The sequence below is a fragment of the Taudactylus pleione genome, unplaced genomic scaffold (assembly GCF_031769625.1).
Source record: "Taudactylus pleione unplaced genomic scaffold, aTauple2 ptg001716l, whole genome shotgun sequence".
Lineage (NCBI taxonomy): Eukaryota > Metazoa > Chordata > Amphibia > Anura > Myobatrachidae > Taudactylus > Taudactylus pleione.
The window spans coordinates 766,163-787,705 of NW_028286113.1; the positions used below are offsets into that span (position 1 = coordinate 766,163).

The window sequence follows — 21,543 nt, forward strand, 5'->3', positions numbered from 1 at the left end:
GGTGAGGGGATCTGGGAGTGTCACAGTGACATCACTTATATCTATAGTAATAATACAGGGACATGACTGGGGAGGTGAGGGGATCTGGGGGTGTCACAGTGACATCACTTATATCTATAATAATACAGGGACATGACTGGGGAGGTGAGGGGATCTGGGAGTGTCACAGTGACATCACTTATATCTATAGTAATAATACAGGGACATGACTGGGGAGGTGAGGGGATCTGGGGGAGTCACAGTGACATCACTTATATCTATAGTAATAATACAGGGACATGACTGGGGAGGTGAGAGGATCTGGGGGTGTCACAGTGACATCACTTATATCTATAGTAATAATACAGGGACATGACTGGGGAGGTGAGGGGATCTGGGAGTGTGACAGTGACATCACTTATATCTATAGTAATAATACAGGGACATGACTGGGGAGGTGAGGGGATCTGGGGGTGTCACAGTGACATCACTTATATCTATAATAATACAGGGACATGACTGGGGAGGTGAGGGGATCTGGGAGTGTCACAGTGACATCACTTATATCTATAGTAATAATACAGGGACATGACTGGGGAGGTGAGGGGATCTGGGGGAGTCACAGTGACATCACTTATATCTATAGTAATAATACAGGGACATGACTGGGGAGGTGAGAGGATCTGGGGGTGTCACAGTGACATCACTTATATCTATAGTAATAATACAGGGACATGACTGGGGAGGTGAGAGGATCTGGGGGTGTCACAGTGACATCACTTATATCTATAGTAATAATACAGGGACATGACTGGGGAGGTGAGAGGATCTGGGAGTGTCACAGTGACATCACTTATATCTATAGTAATAATACAGGGACATGACTGGGGAGGTGAGAGGATCTGGGAGTGTCACAGTGACATCACTTATATCTATAGTAATAATACAGGGACATGACTGGGGAGGTGAGAGGATCTGGGAGTGTCACAGTGACATCACTTATATCTATAGTAATAATACAGGGACATGACTGGGGAGGTGAGGGGATCTGGGGGTGTCACAGTGACATCACTTATATCTATAGTAATAATACAGGGACATGACTGGGGAGGTGAGGGGATCTGGGGGTGTCACAGTGACATCACTTATATCTATAGTAATAATACAGGGACATGACTGGGGAGGTGAGAGGATCTGGGAGTGTCACAGTGACATCACTTATATCTATAGTAATAATACAGGGACATGACTGGGGAGGTGAGAGGATCTGGGAGTGTCACAGTGACATCACTTATATCTATAGTAATAATACAGGGACATGACTGGGGAGGTGAGAGGATCTGGGAGTGTCACAGTGACATCACTTATATCTATAGTAATAATACAGGGACATGACTGGGGAGGTGAGAGGATCTGGGAGTGTCACAGTGACATCACTTATATCTATAGTAATAATACAGGGACATGACTGGGGAGGTGAGGGGATCTGGGAGTGTCACAGTGACATCACTTATATCTATAGTAATAATACAGGGACATGACTGGGGAGGTGAGGGGATCTGGGAGTGTCACAGTGACATCACTTATATCTATAGTAATAATACAGGGACATGACTGGGGAGGTGAGGGGATCTGGGGGTGTCACAGTGACATCACTTATATCTATAATAATACAGGGACATGACTGGGGAGGTGAGGGGATCTGGGAGTGTCACAGTGACATCACTTATATCTATAGTAATAATACAGGGACATGACTGGGGAGGTGAGGGGATCTGGGGGAGTCACAGTGACATCACTTATATCTATAGTAATAATACAGGGACATGACTGGGGAGGTGAGAGGATCTGGGGGTGTCACAGTGACATCACTTATATCTATAGTAATAATACAGGGACATGACTGGGGAGGTGAGGGGATCTGGGAGTGTGACAGTGACATCACTTATATCTATAGTAATAATACAGGGACATGACTGGGGAGGTGAGGGGATCTGGGGGTGTCACAGTGACATCACTTATATCTATAATAATACAGGGACATGACTGGGGAGGTGAGGGGATCTGGGAGTGTCACAGTGACATCACTTATATCTATAGTAATAATACAGGGACATGACTGGGGAGGTGAGGGGATCTGGGGGAGTCACAGTGACATCACTTATATCTATAGTAATAATACAGGGACATGACTGGGGAGGTGAGAGGATCTGGGGGTGTCACAGTGACATCACTTATATCTATAGTAATAATACAGGGACATGACTGGGGAGGTGAGAGGATCTGGGGGTGTCACAGTGACATCACTTATATCTATAGTAATAATACAGGGACATGACTGGGGAGGTGAGAGGATCTGGGAGTGTCACAGTGACATCACTTATATCTATAGTAATAATACAGGGACATGACTGGGGAGGTGAGGGGATCTGGGAGTGTCACAGTGACATCACTTGTATCTATAGTAATAATACAGGGACATGACTGGGGAGGTGAGGGGATCTGGGGGTGTCACAGTGACATCACTTATATCTATAGTAATAATACAGGGACATGACTGGGGAGGTGAGGGGATCTGGGAGTGTCACAGTGACATCACTTATATCTATAGTAATAATACAGGGACATGACTGGGGAGGTGAGGGGATCTGGGAGTGTCACAGTGACATCACTTATATCTATAGTAATAATACAGGGACATGACTGGGGAGGGGATCTGGGAGTGTCACAGTGACATCACTTATATCTATAGTAATAATACAGGGACATGACTGGGGAGGTGAGGGGATCTGGGAGTGTCACAGTGACATCACTTATATCTATAGTAATAATACAGGGACATGACTGGGGAGGTGAGAGGATCTGGGAGTGTCACAGTGACATCACTTATACCTATAGTAATAATACAGGGACATGACTGGGGAGGTGAGGGGATCTGGGAGTGTCACAGTGACATCACTTATATCTATAGTAATAATACAGGGACATGACTGGGGAGGTGAGGGAATCTGGGAGTGTCACAGTGACATCACTTATATCTATAGTAATAATACAGGGACATGACTGGGGAGGTGAGGGGATCTGGGAGTGTCACAGTGACATCACTTATATCTATAGTAATAATACAGGGACATGACTGGGGAGGTGAGGGAATCTGGGAGTGTCACAGTGACATCACTTATATCTATAGTAATAATACAGGGACATGACTGGGGAGGTGAGGGGATCTGGGAGTGTCACAGTGACATCACTTATATCTATAGTAATAATACAGGGACATGACCGGGGAGGTGAGAGGATCTGGGAGTGTCACAGTGACATCACTTATATCTATAGTAATAATACAGGGACATGACCGGGGTGGTGAGGGGATCTGGGGGTGTCACAGTGACATCACTTATATCTATAGTAATAATACAGGGACATGACCGGGGAGGTGAGAGGATCTGGGAGGGTCACAGTGACATCACTTATATCTATAGTTATAATACAGGGACATAACTGGGGAGGTGAGAGGATCTGGGGGTGTCACAGTGACATCACTTATATCTATAGTAATAATAGAGGGACATGACTGGGGAGGTGAGGGGATCTGGGGGTGTCACAGTGACATCACTTATATCTATAGTAATAATACAGGGACATGACTGGGGAGGTGAGGGGATCTGGGAGTGTGACAGTGACATCACTTATATCTATAGTAATAATACAGGGACATGACTGGGGAGGTGAGGAGATCTGGGAGTGTCACAGTGACATCACCTATATCTATAGTAATAATACAGGGACATGACTGGGGAGGTGAGGGGATCTGGGGGTGTCACAGTGACATCACTTATATCTATAGTAATAATACAGGGACATGACTGGGGAGGTGAGGGGATCTGGGAGTGTCACAGTGACATCACTTATATCTATAGTAATAATACAGGGACATGACTGGGGAGGTGAGGGGATCTGGGAGTGTCACAGTGACATCACTTATATCTATAGTAATAATACAGGGACATGACTGGGGAGGTGAGGGGATCTGGGGGTGTCACAGTGACATCACTTATATCTATAGTAATAATACAGGGACATGACTGGGGAGGTGAGGGGATCTGGGAGTGTCACAGTGACATCACTTATATCTATAGTAATAATACAGGGACATGACTGGGGAGGTGAGAGGATCTGGGAGTGTCACAGTGACATCACTTATATCTATAGTAATAATACAGGGACATAACTGGGGAGGTGAGAGGATCTGGGGGTGTCACAGTGACATCACTTATATCTATAGTAATAATACAGGGACATGACTGGGGAGGTGAGAGGATCTGGGAGTGTCACAGTGACATCACTTATATCTATAATAATACAGGGACATGACTGGGGAGGTGAGAGGATCTGGGAGTGTCACAGTGACATCACTTATATCTATAATAATACAGGGACATGACTGGGGAGGTGAGAGGATCTGGGAGTGTCACAGTGACATCACTTATATCTATAGTAATAATACAGGGACATGACTGGGGAGGTGAGGGGATCTGGGAGTGTCACAGTGACATCACTTATATCTATAGTAATAATACAGGGACATGACCGGGGTGGTGAGAGGATCTGGGAGTGTCACAGTGACATCACTTATATCTATAGTAATAATACAGGGACATGACCGGGGAGGTGAGGGGATCTGGGAGTGTCACAGTGACATCACTTATATCTATAGTAATAATACAGGGACATGACTGGGGAGGTGAGGGGATCTGGGGGTGTCACAGTGACATCACTTATATCTATAGTTATAATACAGGGACATAACTGGGGAGGTGAGAGGATCTGGGGGTGTCACAGTGACATCACTTATATCTATAGTAATAATACAGGGACATGACTGGGGAGGTGAGGGGATCTGGGAGTGTCACAGTGACATCACTTATATCTATAGTAATAATACAGGGACATGACTGGGGAGGTGAGGGGATCTGGGGGTGTCACAGTGACATCACTTATATCTATAGTAATAATACAGGGACATGACTGGGGAGGTGAGGGGATCTGGGGGTGTCACAGTGACATCACTTATATCTATAGTAATAATACAGGGACATGACCGGGGAGGTGAGGGGATCAGGGGGTGTCACAGTGACATCACTTATATCTATAGTAATAATACAGGGACATGACCGGGGAGGTGAGGGGATCTGGGGGTGTCACAGTGACATCACTTATATCTATAGTAATAATACAGGGACATGACCGGGGAGGTGAGAGGATCTGGGAGTGTCATAGTGACATCACTTATATCTATAGTAATAATACAGGGACATGACTGGTGAGGTGAGGGGATCTGGGAGTGTGACAGTGACATCACTTATATCTATAGTAATAATACAGGGACATGACTGGGGAGGTGAGGGGATCTGGGAGTGTGACAGTGACATCACTTATATCTATAGTAATAATACAGGGACATGACTGGGGAGGTGAGGGGATCTGGGGGTGTCACAGTGACATCACTTATATCTATAGTAATAATACAGGGACATGACTGGGGAGGTGAGGGGATCTGGGGGTGTCACAGTGACATCACTTATCTATAGTAATAATACAGGGACATGACTGGGGAGGTGAGAGGATCTGGGAGTGTCACAGTGACATCACATATCTATAGTAATAATACAGGGACATGATCTGGGAGGGTCACAGTGACATCACTTATATCTATAGTAATAATACAGGGACATGACTGGGGAGGTGAGGGGATCTGGGAGTGTCACAGTGACATCACTTATATCTATAGTAATAATACAGGGACATGACTGGGGAGGTGAGAGGATCTGGGAGTGTCACAGTGACATCACATATCTATAGTAATAATACAGGGACATGATCTGGGGGGTGTCACAGTGACATCACTTATATCTATAGTAATAATACAGGGACATGACTGGGGAGGTGAGGGGATCTGGGAGTGTCACAGTGACATCACTTATATCTATAGTAATAATACAGGGACATGACTGGGGAGGTGAGGGGATCTGGGAGTGTCACAGTGACATCACTTATATCTATAGTAATAATACAGGGACATGACTGGGGAGGTGAGGGGATCTGGGAGTGTCACAGAGACATCACTTATATCTATAGTAATAATACAGGGACATGACTGGGGAGGTGAGGGGATCTGGGAGTGTCACAGTGACATCACTTATATCTATAGTAATAATACAGGGACATGACTGGGGAGGTGAGGGGATCTGGGAGTGTCACAGTGACATCACTTATATCTATAGTAATAATACAGGGACATGACTGGGGAGGTCAGGGGATCTGGGAGTGTCACAGTGACATCACTTATATCTATAGTAATAATACAGGGACATGACTGGGGAGGTGAGGAGATCTGGGAGTGTCACAGTGACATCACTTATATCTATAGTAATAATACAGGGACATGACCGGGGAGGTGAGGGGATTTGGGAGTGTCACAGTGACATCACTTATATCTATAGTAATAATACAGGGACATGACCGGGGAGGTGAGGGGATCTGGGAGTGTCACAGTGACATCACTTATATCTATAGTAATAATACAGGAACATGACCGGGGAGGTGAGGGGATCTGGGAGTGTCACAGTGACATCACTTATAGCTATAGTAATAATACAGGGACATGACTGGGGAGGTGAGGGGATCTGGGAGTGTCACAGTGACATCACTTATATCTATAGTAATAATACAGGGACATGATCTGGGATTGTCACAGTGACATCACTTATATCTATAGTAATAATACAGGGACATGACTGGGGAGGTGAGAGGATCTGGGAGTGTCACAGTGACATCACTTATATCTATAGTAATAATACAGGGACATCATCTGGGAGTGTCACAGTGACATCACTTATATCTATAGTAATAATACAGGGACATGACTGGGGAGGTGAGGGGATGTGGGAGTGTCACAGTGACATCACTTATATCTATAGTAATAATACAGGGACATGACTGGGGAGGTGAGGGGCTCTGGGAGTGTCACAGTGACATCACTTATATCTATAGTAATAATACAGGGACATGACCGGGGAGGTGAGGGGATCTGGGAGTGTCACAGTGACATCACTTATATCTATAGTAATAATACAGGGACATGACCGGGGAGGTGAGGGGATCTGGGAGTGTCACAGTGACATCACTTATATCTATAGTAATAATACAGGGACATGACTGGGGAGGTGAGGGGATCTGGGGGTGTCACAGTGACATCACTTATATCTATAGTAATAATACAGGGACATGACCGGGGAGGTGAGGGGATCAGGGGGTGTCACAGTGACATCACTTATATCTATAGTAATAATACAGGGACATGACCGGGGAGGTGAGGGGATCTGGGGGTGTCACAGTGACATCACTTATATCTATAGTAATAATACAGGGACATGACTGGGGAGGTGAGAGGATCTGGGAGTGTCACAGTGACATCACTTATATCTATAGTAATAATACAGGGACATGACTGGTGAGGTGAGGGGATCTGGGAGTGTGACAGTGACATCACTTATATCTATAGTAATAATACAGGGACATGACTGGGGAGGTGAGGGGATCTGGGAGTGTGACAGTGACATCACTTATATCTATAGTAATAATACAGGGACATGACTGGGGAGGTGAGGGGATCTGGGGGTGTCACAGTGACATCACTTATATCTATAGTAATAATACAGGGACATGACTGGGGAGGTGAGGGGATCTGGGGGTGTCACAGTGACATCACTTATATCTATAGTAATAATACAGGGACATGACTGGGGAGGTGAGAGGATCTGGGAGTGTCACAGTGACATCACATATCTATAGTAATAATACAGGGACATGATCTGGGAGGGTCACAGTGACATCACTTATATCTATAGTAATAATACAGGGACATGACTGGGGAGGTGAGGGGATCTGGGAGTGTCACAGTGACATCACTTATATCTATAGTAATAATACAGGGACATGACTGGGGAGGTGAGAGGATCTGGGAGTGTCACAGTGACATCACATATCTATAGTAATAATACAGGGACATGATCTGGGGGGTGTCACAGTGACATCACTTATATCTATAGTAATAATACAGGGACATGACTGGGGAGGTGAGGGGATCTGGGAGTGTCACAGTGACATCACTTATATCTATAGTAATAATACAGGGACATGACTGGGGAGGTGAGGGGATCTGGGAGTGTCACAGTGACATCACTTATATCTATAGTAATAATACAGGGACATGACTGGGGAGGTGAGGGGATCTGGGAGTGTCACAGTGACATCACTTATATCTATAGTAATAATACAGGGACATGACTGGGGAGGTGAGGGGATCTGGGAGTGTCACAGTGACATCACTTATATCTATAGTAATAATACAGGGACATGACTGGGGAGGTGAGGGGATCTGGGAGTGTCACAGTGACATCACTTATATCTATAGTAATAATACAGGGACATGACTGGGGAGGTCAGGGGATCTGGGAGTGTCACAGTGACATCACTTATATCTATAGTAATAATACAGGGACATGACTGGGGAGGTGAGGAGATCTGGGAGTGTCACAGTGACATCACTTATATCTATAGTAATAATACAGGGACATGACCGGGGAGGTGAGGGGATTTGGGAGTGTCACAGTGACATCACTTATATCTATAGTAATAATACAGGGACATGACTGGGGAGGTGAGGGGATCTGGGAGTGTCACAGTGACATCACTTATATCTATAGTAATAATACAGGAACATGACCGGGGAGGTGAGGGGATCTGGGAGTGTCACAGTGACATCACTTATAGCTATAGTAATAATACAGGGACATGACTGGGGAGGTGAGGGGATCTGGGAGTGTCACAGTGACATCACTTATATCTATAGTAATAATACAGGGACATGATCTGGGATTGTCACAGTGACATCACTTATATCTATAGTAATAATACAGGGACATGACTGGGGAGGTGAGAGGATCTGGGAGTGTCACAGTGACATCACTTATATCTATAGTAATAATACAGGGACATCATCTGGGAGTGTCACAGTGACATCACTTATATCTATAGTAATAATACAGGGACATGACTGGGGAGGTGAGGGGATGTGGGAGTGTCACAGTGACATCACTTATATCTATAGTAATAATACAGGGACATGACTGGGGAGGTGAGGGGCTCTGGGAGTGTCACAGTGACATCACTTATATCTATAGTAATAATACAGGGACATGACCGGGGAGGTGAGGGGATCTGGGGGTGTCACAGTGACATCACTTATATCTATAGTAATAATACAGGGACATGACTGGGGAGGTGAGGGGATGTGGGAGTGTCACAGTGACATCACTTATATCTATAGTAATAATACAGGGACATGACTGGGGAGGTGAGAGGATCTGGGAGTGTCACAGTGACATCACTTATATATCTATAGTAATAATACAGGGACATGACTGGGGAGGTGAGGGGACCTGGGAGTGTCACAGTGACATCACATATCTATAGTAATAATACAGGGACATGGCTGGGGAGGTGAGGGTATCTGGGAGTGTCACAGTGACATCACTTATATCTATAGTAATAATACAGGGACATGACTGGGGAGGTGAGAGGATCTGGGAGTGTCACAGTGACATCACTTATATCTATAGTAATAATACAGGGACATGACTGGGGAGGTGAGAGGATCTGGGGGTGTCACAGTGACATCACTTATATCTATAGTAATAATACAGGGACATAACTGGGGAGGTGAGGGGATCTGCTTGTGTCACAGTGACATCACTTATATCTATAGTAATAATACAGGGACATGACTGGGGAGGTGAGGGGATCTGGGAGTGTCACAGTGACATCACTTGTATCTATAGTAATAATACAGGGACATGACTGGGGAGGTGAGGGGATCTGGGGGTGTCACAGTGACATCACTTATATCTATAGTAATAATACAGGGACATGACTGGGGAGGTGAGGGGATCTGGGAGTGTCACAGTGACATCACTTATATCTATAGTAATAATACAGGGACATAACTGGGGAGGTGAGGGGATCTGGGAGTGTCACAGTGACATCACTTATATCTATAGTAATACAAGGACATGACTGGGGAGGTGAGGGGATTTGGGAGTGTCACAGTGACATCACTTATATCTATAGTAATAATACAGGGACATGACTGGGGAGGTGAGGGGATCTGGGACTGTCACAGTGACATCACTTATATCTATAGTAATAATACAGGGACATGACTGGGGAGGTGAGGGGATCTGGGGGTGTCACAGTGACATCACTTATATCTATAGTAATTACAGGGACATGACTGGGGAGGTGAGGGGATCTTGGGGTGTCACAGTGACATCACTTATACCTATAGTACTAATACAGGGACATGACTGGGGATGTGAGGGGATCTGGGAGTGTCACAGTGACATCACTTATATCTATAGTAATAATACAGGGACATGATCTGGGAGTGTCACAGTGACATCACTTATATCTATAGTAATAATACAGGGACATGACTGGGGAGGTGAGAGGATCTGGGAGTGTCACAGTGACATCACCTATATCTATAGTAATAATACAGGGACATGACTGGGGAGGTGAGGGGATCTGGGAGTGTCACAGTGACATCACTTATATCTATAGTAATAATACAGGGACATGACTGGGGAGGTGAGGGTATCTGGGAGTGTCACAGTGACATCACTTATATCTATAGTAATAATACAGAGACATGACTGGGGAGGTGAGAGGATCTGGGAGTGTCACAGTGAAATCACTTATATCTATAGTAATAATACAGGGACATGACCGGGGAGGTGAGGGGATCTGGGAGTGTCACAGTGACGTCACTTATATCTATAGTAATAATACAGGGACATGACCGGGGAGGTGAGGGGATCTGGGAGTGTCACAGTGACATCACATATATCTATAGTAATAATACAGGGACATGACTGGGGAGGTGAGGGGATCTGGGAGTGTCACAGTGACATCACTTATATCTATAGTAATAATACAGTGACATGACTGGGGAGGTGAGGGGATCTGGGAGTGTCACAGTGACATCACTTATATCTATAGTAATAATACAGGGACATGACCGGGGAGGTGAGGGGATCTGGGAGTGTCACAGTGACATCACTTATATCTATAGTAATAATACAGGGACATGACTGGGGAGGTGAGGGGATCTGGGAGTGTCACAGTGACATCACTTATATCTATAGTAATAATACAAGGACATGACCAGGGAGGTGAGGGGATCTGGGAGTGTCACAGTGACATCACTTATATCTATAGTAATAATACAGGGACATGACTGGGGAGGTGAGGGGATCTGGGGGTGTCACAGTGACATCACTTATATCTATAGTAATAATACAGGGACATGACTGGGGAGGTGAGGGGATCTGGGAGTGTCACAGTGAAATCACTTATATCTATAGTAATACAGGGACATGTCCGGGGAGGTGAGAGGATCTGGGAGTGTCACAGTGACATCTCTTATATCTATAGTAATAATACAGGGACATGACTGGGGAGGTGAGAGGATCTGGGAGTGTCACAGTGACATCACTTATATCTATAGTAATAATACAAGGACATGACCAGGGAGGTGAGGGGATCTGGGAGTGTCACAGTGACATCACTTATATCTATAGTAATAATACAGGGACATGACTGGGGAGGTGAGGGGATCTGGGGGTGTCACAGTGACATCACTTATATCTATAGTAATAATACAGGGACATGACTGGGGAGGTGAGGGGATCTGGGAGTGTCACAGTGAAATCACTTATATCTATAGTAATACAGGGACATGTCCGGGGAGGTGAGAGGATCTGGGAGTGTCACAGTGACATCTCTTATATCTATAGTAATAATACAGGGACATGACTGGGGAGGTGAGGGGATCTGGAAGTGTCACAGTGACATCACTTATACCTATAGTAATTATACAGGGACATAACTGGGGAGGTGAGGGGATCTGGGAGTGTCACAGTGACATCACTTATATCTATAGTAATAATACAGGGACATGACTGGGGAGGTGAGGGGATCTTGGAGTGTCACAGTGAGATCCTTTATATCTATAGTAATAATACAGGGACATGACTGGGAAGGTGAGAGGGTCTGGGGGTGTCACAGTGACATCACTTATATGTATAGTAATAATACAGGGACATGACTGGGGAGGTGAGAGGATCTGGGAGTGTCACAGTGACATCTCGTATATCTATAGTAATAATACAGGGACATGACTGGGGAGGTGAGAGGATCTGGGAGTGTCACAGTGACATCACATAGTAATAATACAGGGACATAACTGGGGAGATGAGGAGATCTGGGTGTGTATGCAGGGATATATGATGTCTTCCCCAATATACAGGACTACACAGTAGTGAAAAAATCCAGTGCGTGTGAGACGCCCAGCAGCCATCCCCGTGTGTCAGGAGGACTGAGAAGGATCCAGAGCCCCATCACAGTGCCTCCATCTCACTCACTGATACATGAGAGACGCAATGACCAGAAGATCCTGGAACTCACCAACAAGATCATTCAGCTGCTGACTGGAGAGGTGACTGCTGGGAATGGGACATTATACAGTAACACTAGGGGATGTGTCTGGGTGATGACTGGAGAGGTGACTGCTGGGAATGGGACATTATACAGTAACACCAGGGGATGTGTCTGGGTGATGACTGGAGAGGTGACTGCTGGGAATGGGACATTATACAGTAACACCAGGGGAGGTGTCTGGGTGATGACTGCAGAGGTGACTGCTGGGAATGGGACGTTATACAGTAACACCAGGGGATGTGTCTGGGTGATGACTGGAGAGGTGACTGCTGGGAATGGGACATTATACAGTAACACCAGGGGATGTGTCTGGGTGATGACTGGAGAGGTGACTGCTGGGAATGGGACATTATACAGTAACACCAGGGGAGGTGTCTGGGTGATGACTGGAGAGGTGACTGCTGGGAATGGGACATTATACAGTAACACCAGGGGAGGTGTCTGGGTGATGACTGGAGAGGTGACTGCTGGGAATGGGACATTATACAGTAACACCAGGGGATGTGTCTGGGTGATGACTGGAGAGGTGACTGCTGGGAATGGGACATTATACAGTAACACCGGGGGAGGTGTCTGGGTGATGACTGGAGAGGTGACTGCTGGGAATGGGACATTATACAGTAACACCTGGGATGTGTCTGGGTGATGACTGTATCATTGTGTGTGTCAGATTCCTATAAGGTGTCAGGATGTCACTGTCTATGTCTCCATGCAGGAGGGGGAGTATATAGAGGAACACAGGGGTTTATGCAAGGACGTGATATTGGAGAATCACCGGCCCCTCACATCACTAGGTAAGAGGAGACTATCTTGTATGTGCTGGGGGGATCAGGTATAGGGGTCCCCTATACACACACATCACCTGATAATCATGTATATACAATGTACTCACTCACTGTGTGTCTCCCACAGATGGACTCAGTAACAGAAATACCCCAGAGAGATGTCCCCGTCCTCTTTATTCACAGGATTGTACAGAGGAGAATTACAGGATCCCACAGGAGAATCAGGTAGATGGGTTTTAGGGTGTCACCAATATACCAAAGTGACTATCACGATATGATCTGTAGAGAATCTGTGTTTGTTTTATATACTGACATTGCGTAATCTCCATTATTGAAATTAAATGTTACTAAAGTTTAATTTTATTGTTTAATGGGTTAATTAGGTTGATGATCTGACTGATATAAAGGCAGAATATATAGAGGGAGAAGAAGAGTCTTATGTGACTGATAAGGAAGAAGATACAGAGGGAGAAGAAGAGACGTATGTGACTGATCTAAAGGCAGAAGATATAGCGGGAGAAGAAGAGACATATGTGACTGATAATAAGGAAGAAGATATAGCGGGAGAAGCAGAGACGTATGTGACTGATATAAAGGCAGAAGATCTAATGGGAGAAGAAGAGACATATGTGATTGATATAAAGGCAGAAGATATAGAGGGAGAAGAAGAGACATATGTGACTGATAATAAGGAAGAAGATATAGCGGGAGAAGCAGAGACATATGTGACTGATATAAAGACAGAAGATCTAATGGGAGAAGAAGAGACGTATGTGACTGATATTAAGGCAGAAGATATAGAGCGAGAAGAAGAGACGTATGTGACTGATATTAAGGCAGACGATACAGAGGGAGAAGAGACGTATGTGACTGATATGAAGGGAGAAGATATAGAGGGAGAAGAAGATACATATGTGACTGATATAAAGGCAGAAGATATAGAGGGAGAAGAAGAGACGTATGTGACTGATATAAAGGCAGAAGATATAGAGGGAGAAGAAGAGACTTATGTGACTGATATAAAGGCAGAAGATATAGAGGGAGAAGAAGAGACATATGTGACTGATATAAAGGCAGAAGATATAGAGGGAGAAGAAGAGACGTATGTGAGGGGTGATCAGCAGTGTAAGGAGGAGGAAATCCCTACAGATATCACAACAGGTGAGTAGTAAACACATTACAGAAAAGAGTCACATATATACCTTGTTCAGTCACTACAACAATCTCTTATCCTGCATTTTTCTCTGCCAGTACAAACTAACGAGGGAAATGTATTTGCCAAGTGTGGGAGTCGGGAGCCATCAGCCATTATTAGACTCTTGTTCTCCTACTCACGTCATGTCACTGTGTGTTACCAGCCCAGAGACCTGACCTGTCTCCTCCCCTACACTCTGGTGATTGTTATACATCAGTACAAGGTGATTCCATCACTTATGAGTGGGATGAGACGTCATGTGAAATTGCTAATGAATCTTCCTATGCACTACGCCATGTGATATTACTTTTATCTTACTGGTGTAATAATAACTCATTATTTGGTTTCATACTGCAATAGTAAAGAAAAGTAGTAAGTGATTTCTCTCACCCTAAGCTCACACTTGTCACCACTAAACACCTGTCATTCTGTTCTAGTTCTCTCCAGTCTCTGTGATTGGGGACTCTGGTATCCTGCACACCCCATTCTACTCCAACTCACTGCTGTTTTTCCACCATTCTTGGTTGCTAATTCCTGTCTTTCCCTCTCAGTACCTGGTCTACACGGAAGCCTCAGCCTAGATTATCAGTAAGACTCTGGCTGCTGGGCTCTGCTCCTGGAGGGCAACCACAGGGATTTTTAGATTCTGCCCACTGGTTGTGCTAGCTGTGTGCTCACTTGAAGAACGTCATGTAATGTAACCCACGGTTGGGCCACTACGTGTGTATGTGAGGGCAGTGTGTGTGTGTGTGTGTATGTGAGGGCAGTGTGTGGCTGGGCAGTGACACTGGCTAATTTCAATGTATTGAGATGGTACCACAGCCTGGATATAAGGTGTATAATCTATATGTCACTGTGGCTGGGTCTATGCAGTGTGTGTATCTGGGTAGTGATACTGGCTAATGTCTATGTTGGGTGATGTGTGCATGTCACTGTGGCTGGGTCTATGCAGTGTGTATGGAGGCAGTGTGTGGGTATCATGCCTGGGTTGTGACACTGGCTAATGTCTATGTTGGGTGATGTGTGCATGTCAGTGTGCCTGGGTCTATGCAGTGTGTGTGCCTGGGTAGTGACACTGGCTAATGTCTATGTTGGGTGATGTGTGCATGTCACTGTGGCTGGGTCTATGCAGTGTGTGTGCCTGGGTAGTGACGCTGGCTAATGTCTATGTTGGGTGATGTGTGCATGTCACTGTGGCTGGGTCTATGCAGTGTGTGTGCCTGGGTAGTGACACTGGCTAATGTCTATGTTGGGTGATGTGTGCATGTCAGTATGGCTGGGCCTATGCAGTGTGTGTATCTGGGTAGTGATAATGGCTAATGTCTATGTTGGGTGATGTGTGCATGTCAGTGTGGCTGGGTCTATGCAGTGTGTGTGGCTGGGTAGTGACACTGGCTAATGTCTATGTTGGGTGATGTGTGCATGTCAGTGTGGCTGGGTCTATGCAGTGTGTGTGGCTGGGTAGTGACACTGGCTAATGTCTATGTTGGGTGATGTGTGCATGTCACTGTGGCTGGGTCTATGCAGTGTGTGTATCTGGGTAGTGACACTGGCTAATGTCTATGTTGGGTGATGTGTGCATGTCAGTGTGGCTGGGCCTATGCAGTGTGTGTGCCTGGGTAGTGACACTGGCTAATGTCTATGTTGGGTGATGTGTGCATGTCAGTGTGGCTGGGTCTATGCAGTGTGTGTATCTGGGTAGTGACTCTGGCTAATGTCTATGTTGGGTGATGTGTGCATGTCAGTGTGGCTGGGTCTATGCAGTGTGTGTATCTGGGTAGTGACACTGGCTAATGTCTATGTTGGGTGATGTGTGCATGTCAGTGTGGCTGGGTCTATGCAGTGTGTGTATCTGGGTAGTGACACTGGCTAATGTCTATGTTGGGTGATGTGTGCATGTCAGTGTGGCTGGGTCTATGCAGTGTGTATGTGGGTAGTAACACTGGCTAATGTCTATGTTGGGTGATGTGTGCATGTCAGTGTGGCTGGGTCTATGCAGTGTGTGTATCTGGGTAGTGATACTGGCTAATGTCTATGTTGGGTGATGTGTGCATGTCACTGTGGCTGGGTCTATGCAGTGTGTATGGAGGCAGTGTGTGGGTATCATGCCTGGGTTGTGACACTGGCTAATGTCTATGTTGGGTGATGTGTGCATGTCAGTGTGCCTGGGTCTATGCAGTGTGTGTGCCTGGGTAGTGACACTGGCTAATGTCTATGTTGGGTGATGTGTGCATGTCACTGTGGCTGGGTCTATGCAGTGTGTGCCTAGGTAGTGACGCTGGCTAATGTCTATGTTGGGTGATGTGTGCATGTCACTGTGGCTGGGTCTATGCAGTGTGTGTGCCTGGGTAGTGACACTGGCTAATGTCTATGTTGGGTGATGTGTGCATGTCAGTATGGCTGGGCCTATGCAGTGTGTGTATCTGGGTAGTGATAATGGCTAATGTCTATGTTGGGATATGTGTGCATGTCAGTGTGGCTGGGTCTATGCAGTGTGTGAATCTGGGTAGTGACGCTGGCTAATGTCTATGTTGGGTGATGTGTGCATGTCAGTGTGGCTGGGTCTATGCAGTGTGTGTGCCTGGGTAGTGACACTGGCTAATGTCTATGTTGGGTGATGTATGTATGTCAGTGTGGCTGGGTCTATGCAGTGTGTGTGCCTGGGTAGTGACACTGGCTAATGTCTATGTTGGGTGATGTATGTATGTCAGTGTGGCTGGGTCTATGCAGTGTGTGTATCTGGGTAGTAACACTGGCTAATGTCTATGTTGGGTGATGTGTGGCTGGGTCTATGCAGTGTGTGTATCTGGGTAGTAACACTGGCTAATGTCTATGTTGGGTGATGTGTGCATGTCACTGTGGCTGGGTCTATGCAGTGTGTGTGCCTGGGTAGTGACACTGGATAATGTCTATGTTGTGTGACGTCTGCATGTCACTGTGGCTGGGTCTATGCAGTGTATCTGGGTAGTGACAATGGCTAATGTCTATGTTGGGTGATGTGTGCATGTCACTGGCTGGGTCTATGCAGTGTGTGTATCTGGGTAGTGATACTGGCTAATGTCTATGTTGGGTGATGTGTGCATGTCAGTGTGGCTGGGTCTATGCAGTGTGTGTATCTGGGTAGTGATACTGGCTAATGTCTATGTTGGGTGATGTGTGCATGTCACTGTGGCTGGGTCTATGCAGTGTGTATGGAGGCAGTGTGTGGGTATCATGCCTGGGTTGTGACACTGGCTAATGTCTATGTTGGGTGATGTGTGCATGTCAGTGTGCCTGGGTCTATGCAGTGTGTGTGCCTGGGTAGTGACACTGGCTAATGTCTATGTTGGGTGATGTGTGCATGTCACTGTGGCTGGGTCTATGCAGTGTGTGCCTAGGTAGTGACGCTGGCTAATGTGTATGTTGGGTGATGTGTGCATGTCACTGTGGCTGGGTCTATGCAGTGTGTGTGCCTGGGTAGTGACACTGGCTAATGTCTATGTTGGGTGATGTGTGCATGTCAGTATGGCTGGGCCTATGCAGTGTGTGTATCTGGGTAGTGATAATGGCTAATGTCTATGTTGGGATATGTGTGCATGTCAGTGTGGCTGGGTCTATGCAGTGTGTGAATCTGGGTAGTGACGCTGGCTAATGTCTATGTTGGGTGATGTGTGCATGTCAGTGTGGCTGGGTCTATGCAGTGTGTGTGCCTGGGTAGTGACACTGGCTAATGTCTATGTTGGGTGATGTATGTATGTCAGTGTGGCTGGGTCTATGCAGTGTGTGTGCCTGGGTAGTGACACTGGCTAATGTCTATGTTGGGTGATGTATGTATGTCAGTGTGGCTGGGTCTATGCAGTGTGTGTATCTGGGTAGTAACACTGGCTAATGTCTATGTTGGGTGATGTGTGGCTGGGTCTATGCAGTGTGTGTATCTGGGTAGTAACACTGGCTAATGTCTATGTTGGGTGATGTGTGCATGTCACTGTGGCTGGGTCTATGCAGTGTGTGTGCCTGGGTAGTGACACTGGATAATGTCTATGTTGTGTGACGTCTGCATGTCACTGTGGCTGGGTCTATGCAGTGTATCTGGGTAGTGACAATGGCTAATGTCTATGTTGGGTGATGTGTGCATGTCACTGGCTGGGTCTATGCAGTGTGTGTATCTGGGTAGTGACACTGGCTAATGTCTATGTTGGGTGATGTGTGCTTGTCACTGTGGCTTGGTCTATGCAGTGTGTGTATCTGGGTAGTGACACTGGCTAATGTCTATGTTGGGTGATGTGTGCATGTCAGTGTGGCTGGGTCTATGCAGTGTGTGTATCTGGGTAGTGACACTGGCTAATGTCTATGTTGGGTGATGTGTGCATGTCAGTGTGGCTGGGTCTGCAGTGTGTGTATGTGGGTAGTAACACTGGCTAATGTCTATGTTGGGTGATGTGTGCATGTCACTGTGGCTGGGTCTATGCAGTGTGTGTATCTGGGTTGTGACACTGGCTGATGTCTATGTTGGGTGATGTGTGCATGTCAGTGTGGCTGGGTCTATGCAGTGTGTGTATCTGGGTAGTGACACTGGCTAATGTTTATGTTGGGTGATGTGTGCATGTCAGTGTGGCTGGGTCTATGCAGTGTGAGTGCCTGGGTAGTGACGCTGGCTAATGTCTATGTTGGGTGATGTGTGCATGTCAGTGTGGTAGGGCCTATGCAGTGTGTGTACCTGGGTAGTGACACTGGCTAATGTCTATGTTGGGTGATGTGTGCATGTCAGTGTGGCTGGGTCTATGCAGTGTGTGTGACTGGGTAGTGACACTGGCTAATGTCTATGTTGGGTGATGTGTGCATGTCAGTGTGGCTGGGTCTATGCAGTGTGTGTATCTGGGTTGTGACACTGGCTAATGTCTATGTTGGGTGATGTGTGCATGTGAGTGTGGCTGGGTCTATGCAATGTGTGTGCCTGGGTAGTGACTGGCTAATGTCTATGTTGGGTGATGTGTGCATGACACTGTGGCTCGGTCTATGCAGTGTGTGTGTACCTGGGTAGTGACACTGGCTAATGTTTATGTTGGGTGATGTGTGCATGTCAGTGTGGCTGGGTCTATGCAGCGTGTGTATCTGGGTAGTGACACTGGCTAATGTCTATGTTGGGTGATGTGTGCATGTCAGTGTGGCTGGGCCTATACAGTGTGTGTATCTGGGTAGTAACACTGGCTAATGTCTATGTTGGGTGATGTGTGCATGTCACTGTGGCTGGGTCTATGCAGTGTGTGTGCCTGGGTAGTGACACTGGATAATGTCTATGTTGTGTGACGTCTGCATGTCACTGTGGCTGGGTCTATGCAGTGTATCTGGGTAGTGACAATGGCTAATGTCTATGTTGGGTGATGTGTGCATGTCACTGGCTGGGTCTATGCAGTGTGTGTATCTGGGTAGTGATACTGGCTAATGTCTATGTTGGGTGATGTGTGCATGTCAGTGTGGCTGGGTCTATGCAGTGTGTGTATCTGGGTAGTGATACTGGCTAATGTCTATGTTGGGTGATGTGTGCATGTCACTGTGGCTGGGTCTATGCAGTGTGTATGGAGGCAGTGTGTGGGTATCATGCCTGGGTTGTGACACTGGCTAATGTCTATGTTGGGTGATGTGTGCATGTCAGTGTGCCTGGGTCTATGCAGTGTGTGTGCCTGGGTAGTGACACTGGCTAATGTCTATGTTGGGTGATGTGTGCATGTCACTGTGGCTGGGTCTATGCAGTGTGTGCCTAGGTAGTGACGCTGGCTAATGTGTATGTTGGGTGATGTGTGCATGTCACTGTGGCTGGGTCTATGCAGTGTGTGTGCCTGGGTAGTGACACTGGCTAATGTCTATGTTGGGTGATGTGTGCATGTCAGTATGGCTGGGCCTATGCAGTGTGTGTATCTGGGTAGTGATAATGGCTAATGTCTATGTTGGGATATGTGTGCATGTCAGTGTGGCTGGGTCTATGCAGTGTGTGAATCTGGGTAGTGACGCTGGCTAATGTCTATGTTGGGTGATGTGTGCATGTCAGTGTGGCTGGGTCTATGCAGTGTGTGTGCCTGGGTAGTGACACTGGCTAATGTCTATGTTGGGTGATGTATGTATGTCAGTGTGGCTGGGTCTATGCAGTGTGTGTGCCTGGGTAGTGACACTGGCTAATGTCTATGTTGGGTGATGTATGTATGTCAGTGTGGCTGGGTCTATGCAGTGTGTGTATCTGGGTAGTAACACTGGCTAATGTCTATGTTGGGTGATGTGTGGCTGGGTCTATGCAGTGTGTGTATCTGGGTAGTAACACTGGCTAATGTCTATGTTGGGTGATGTGTGCATGTCACTGTGGCTGGGTCTATGCAGTGTGTGTGCCTGGGTAGTGACACTGGATAATGTCTATGTTGTGTGACGTCTGCATGTCACTGTGGCTGGGTCTATGCAGTGTATCTGGGTAGTGACAATGGCTAATGTCTATGTTGGGTGATGTGTGCATGTCACTGGCTGGGTCTATGCAGTGTGTGTATCTGGGTAGTGACACTGGCTAATGTCTATGTTGGGTGATGTGTGCTTGTCACTGTGGCTTGGTCTATGCAGTGTGTGTATCTGGGTAGTGACACTGGCTAATGTCTATGTTGGGTGATGTGTGCATGTCAGTGTGGCTGGGTCTATGCAGTGTGTGTATCTGGGTAGTGACACTGGCTAATGTCTATGTTGGGTGATGTGTGCATGTCAGTGTGGCTGGGTCTGCAGTGTGTGTATGTGGGTAGTAACACTGGCTAATGTCTATGTTGGGTGATGTGTGCATGTCACTGTGGCTGGGTCTATGCAGTGTGTGTATCTGGGTTGTGACACTGGCTGATGTCTATGTTGGGTGATGTGTGCATGTCAGTGTGGCTGGGTCTATGCAGTGTGTGTATCTGGGTAGTGACACTGGCTAATGTTTATGTTGGGTGATGTGTGCATGTCAGTGTGGCTGGG

At 46.4% G+C, this 21,543-nt stretch overlaps 1 protein-coding gene across 2 annotated transcripts in view; it reads left to right on the forward strand.

Moving 5' to 3' along the window:
* The window catches only part of LOC148439552 (uncharacterized), an 81,842-nt gene that overhangs the window by 17,651 nt on the left and 42,648 nt on the right, over nucleotides 1–21,543 (forward strand). For both annotated transcript variants that reach the window (XM_088464595.1, XM_088464596.1), the window contains 4 exons: nucleotides 12,410–12,598; nucleotides 13,316–13,394; nucleotides 13,513–13,610; nucleotides 13,769–14,546. In XM_088464595.1, the coding sequence (XP_088320721.1) occupies nucleotides 12,410–12,598; nucleotides 13,316–13,394; nucleotides 13,513–13,610; nucleotides 13,769–14,546 (1,144 nt within the window). The remainder of the gene's footprint in view (nucleotides 1–12,409; nucleotides 12,599–13,315; nucleotides 13,395–13,512; nucleotides 13,611–13,768; nucleotides 14,547–21,543) is intronic.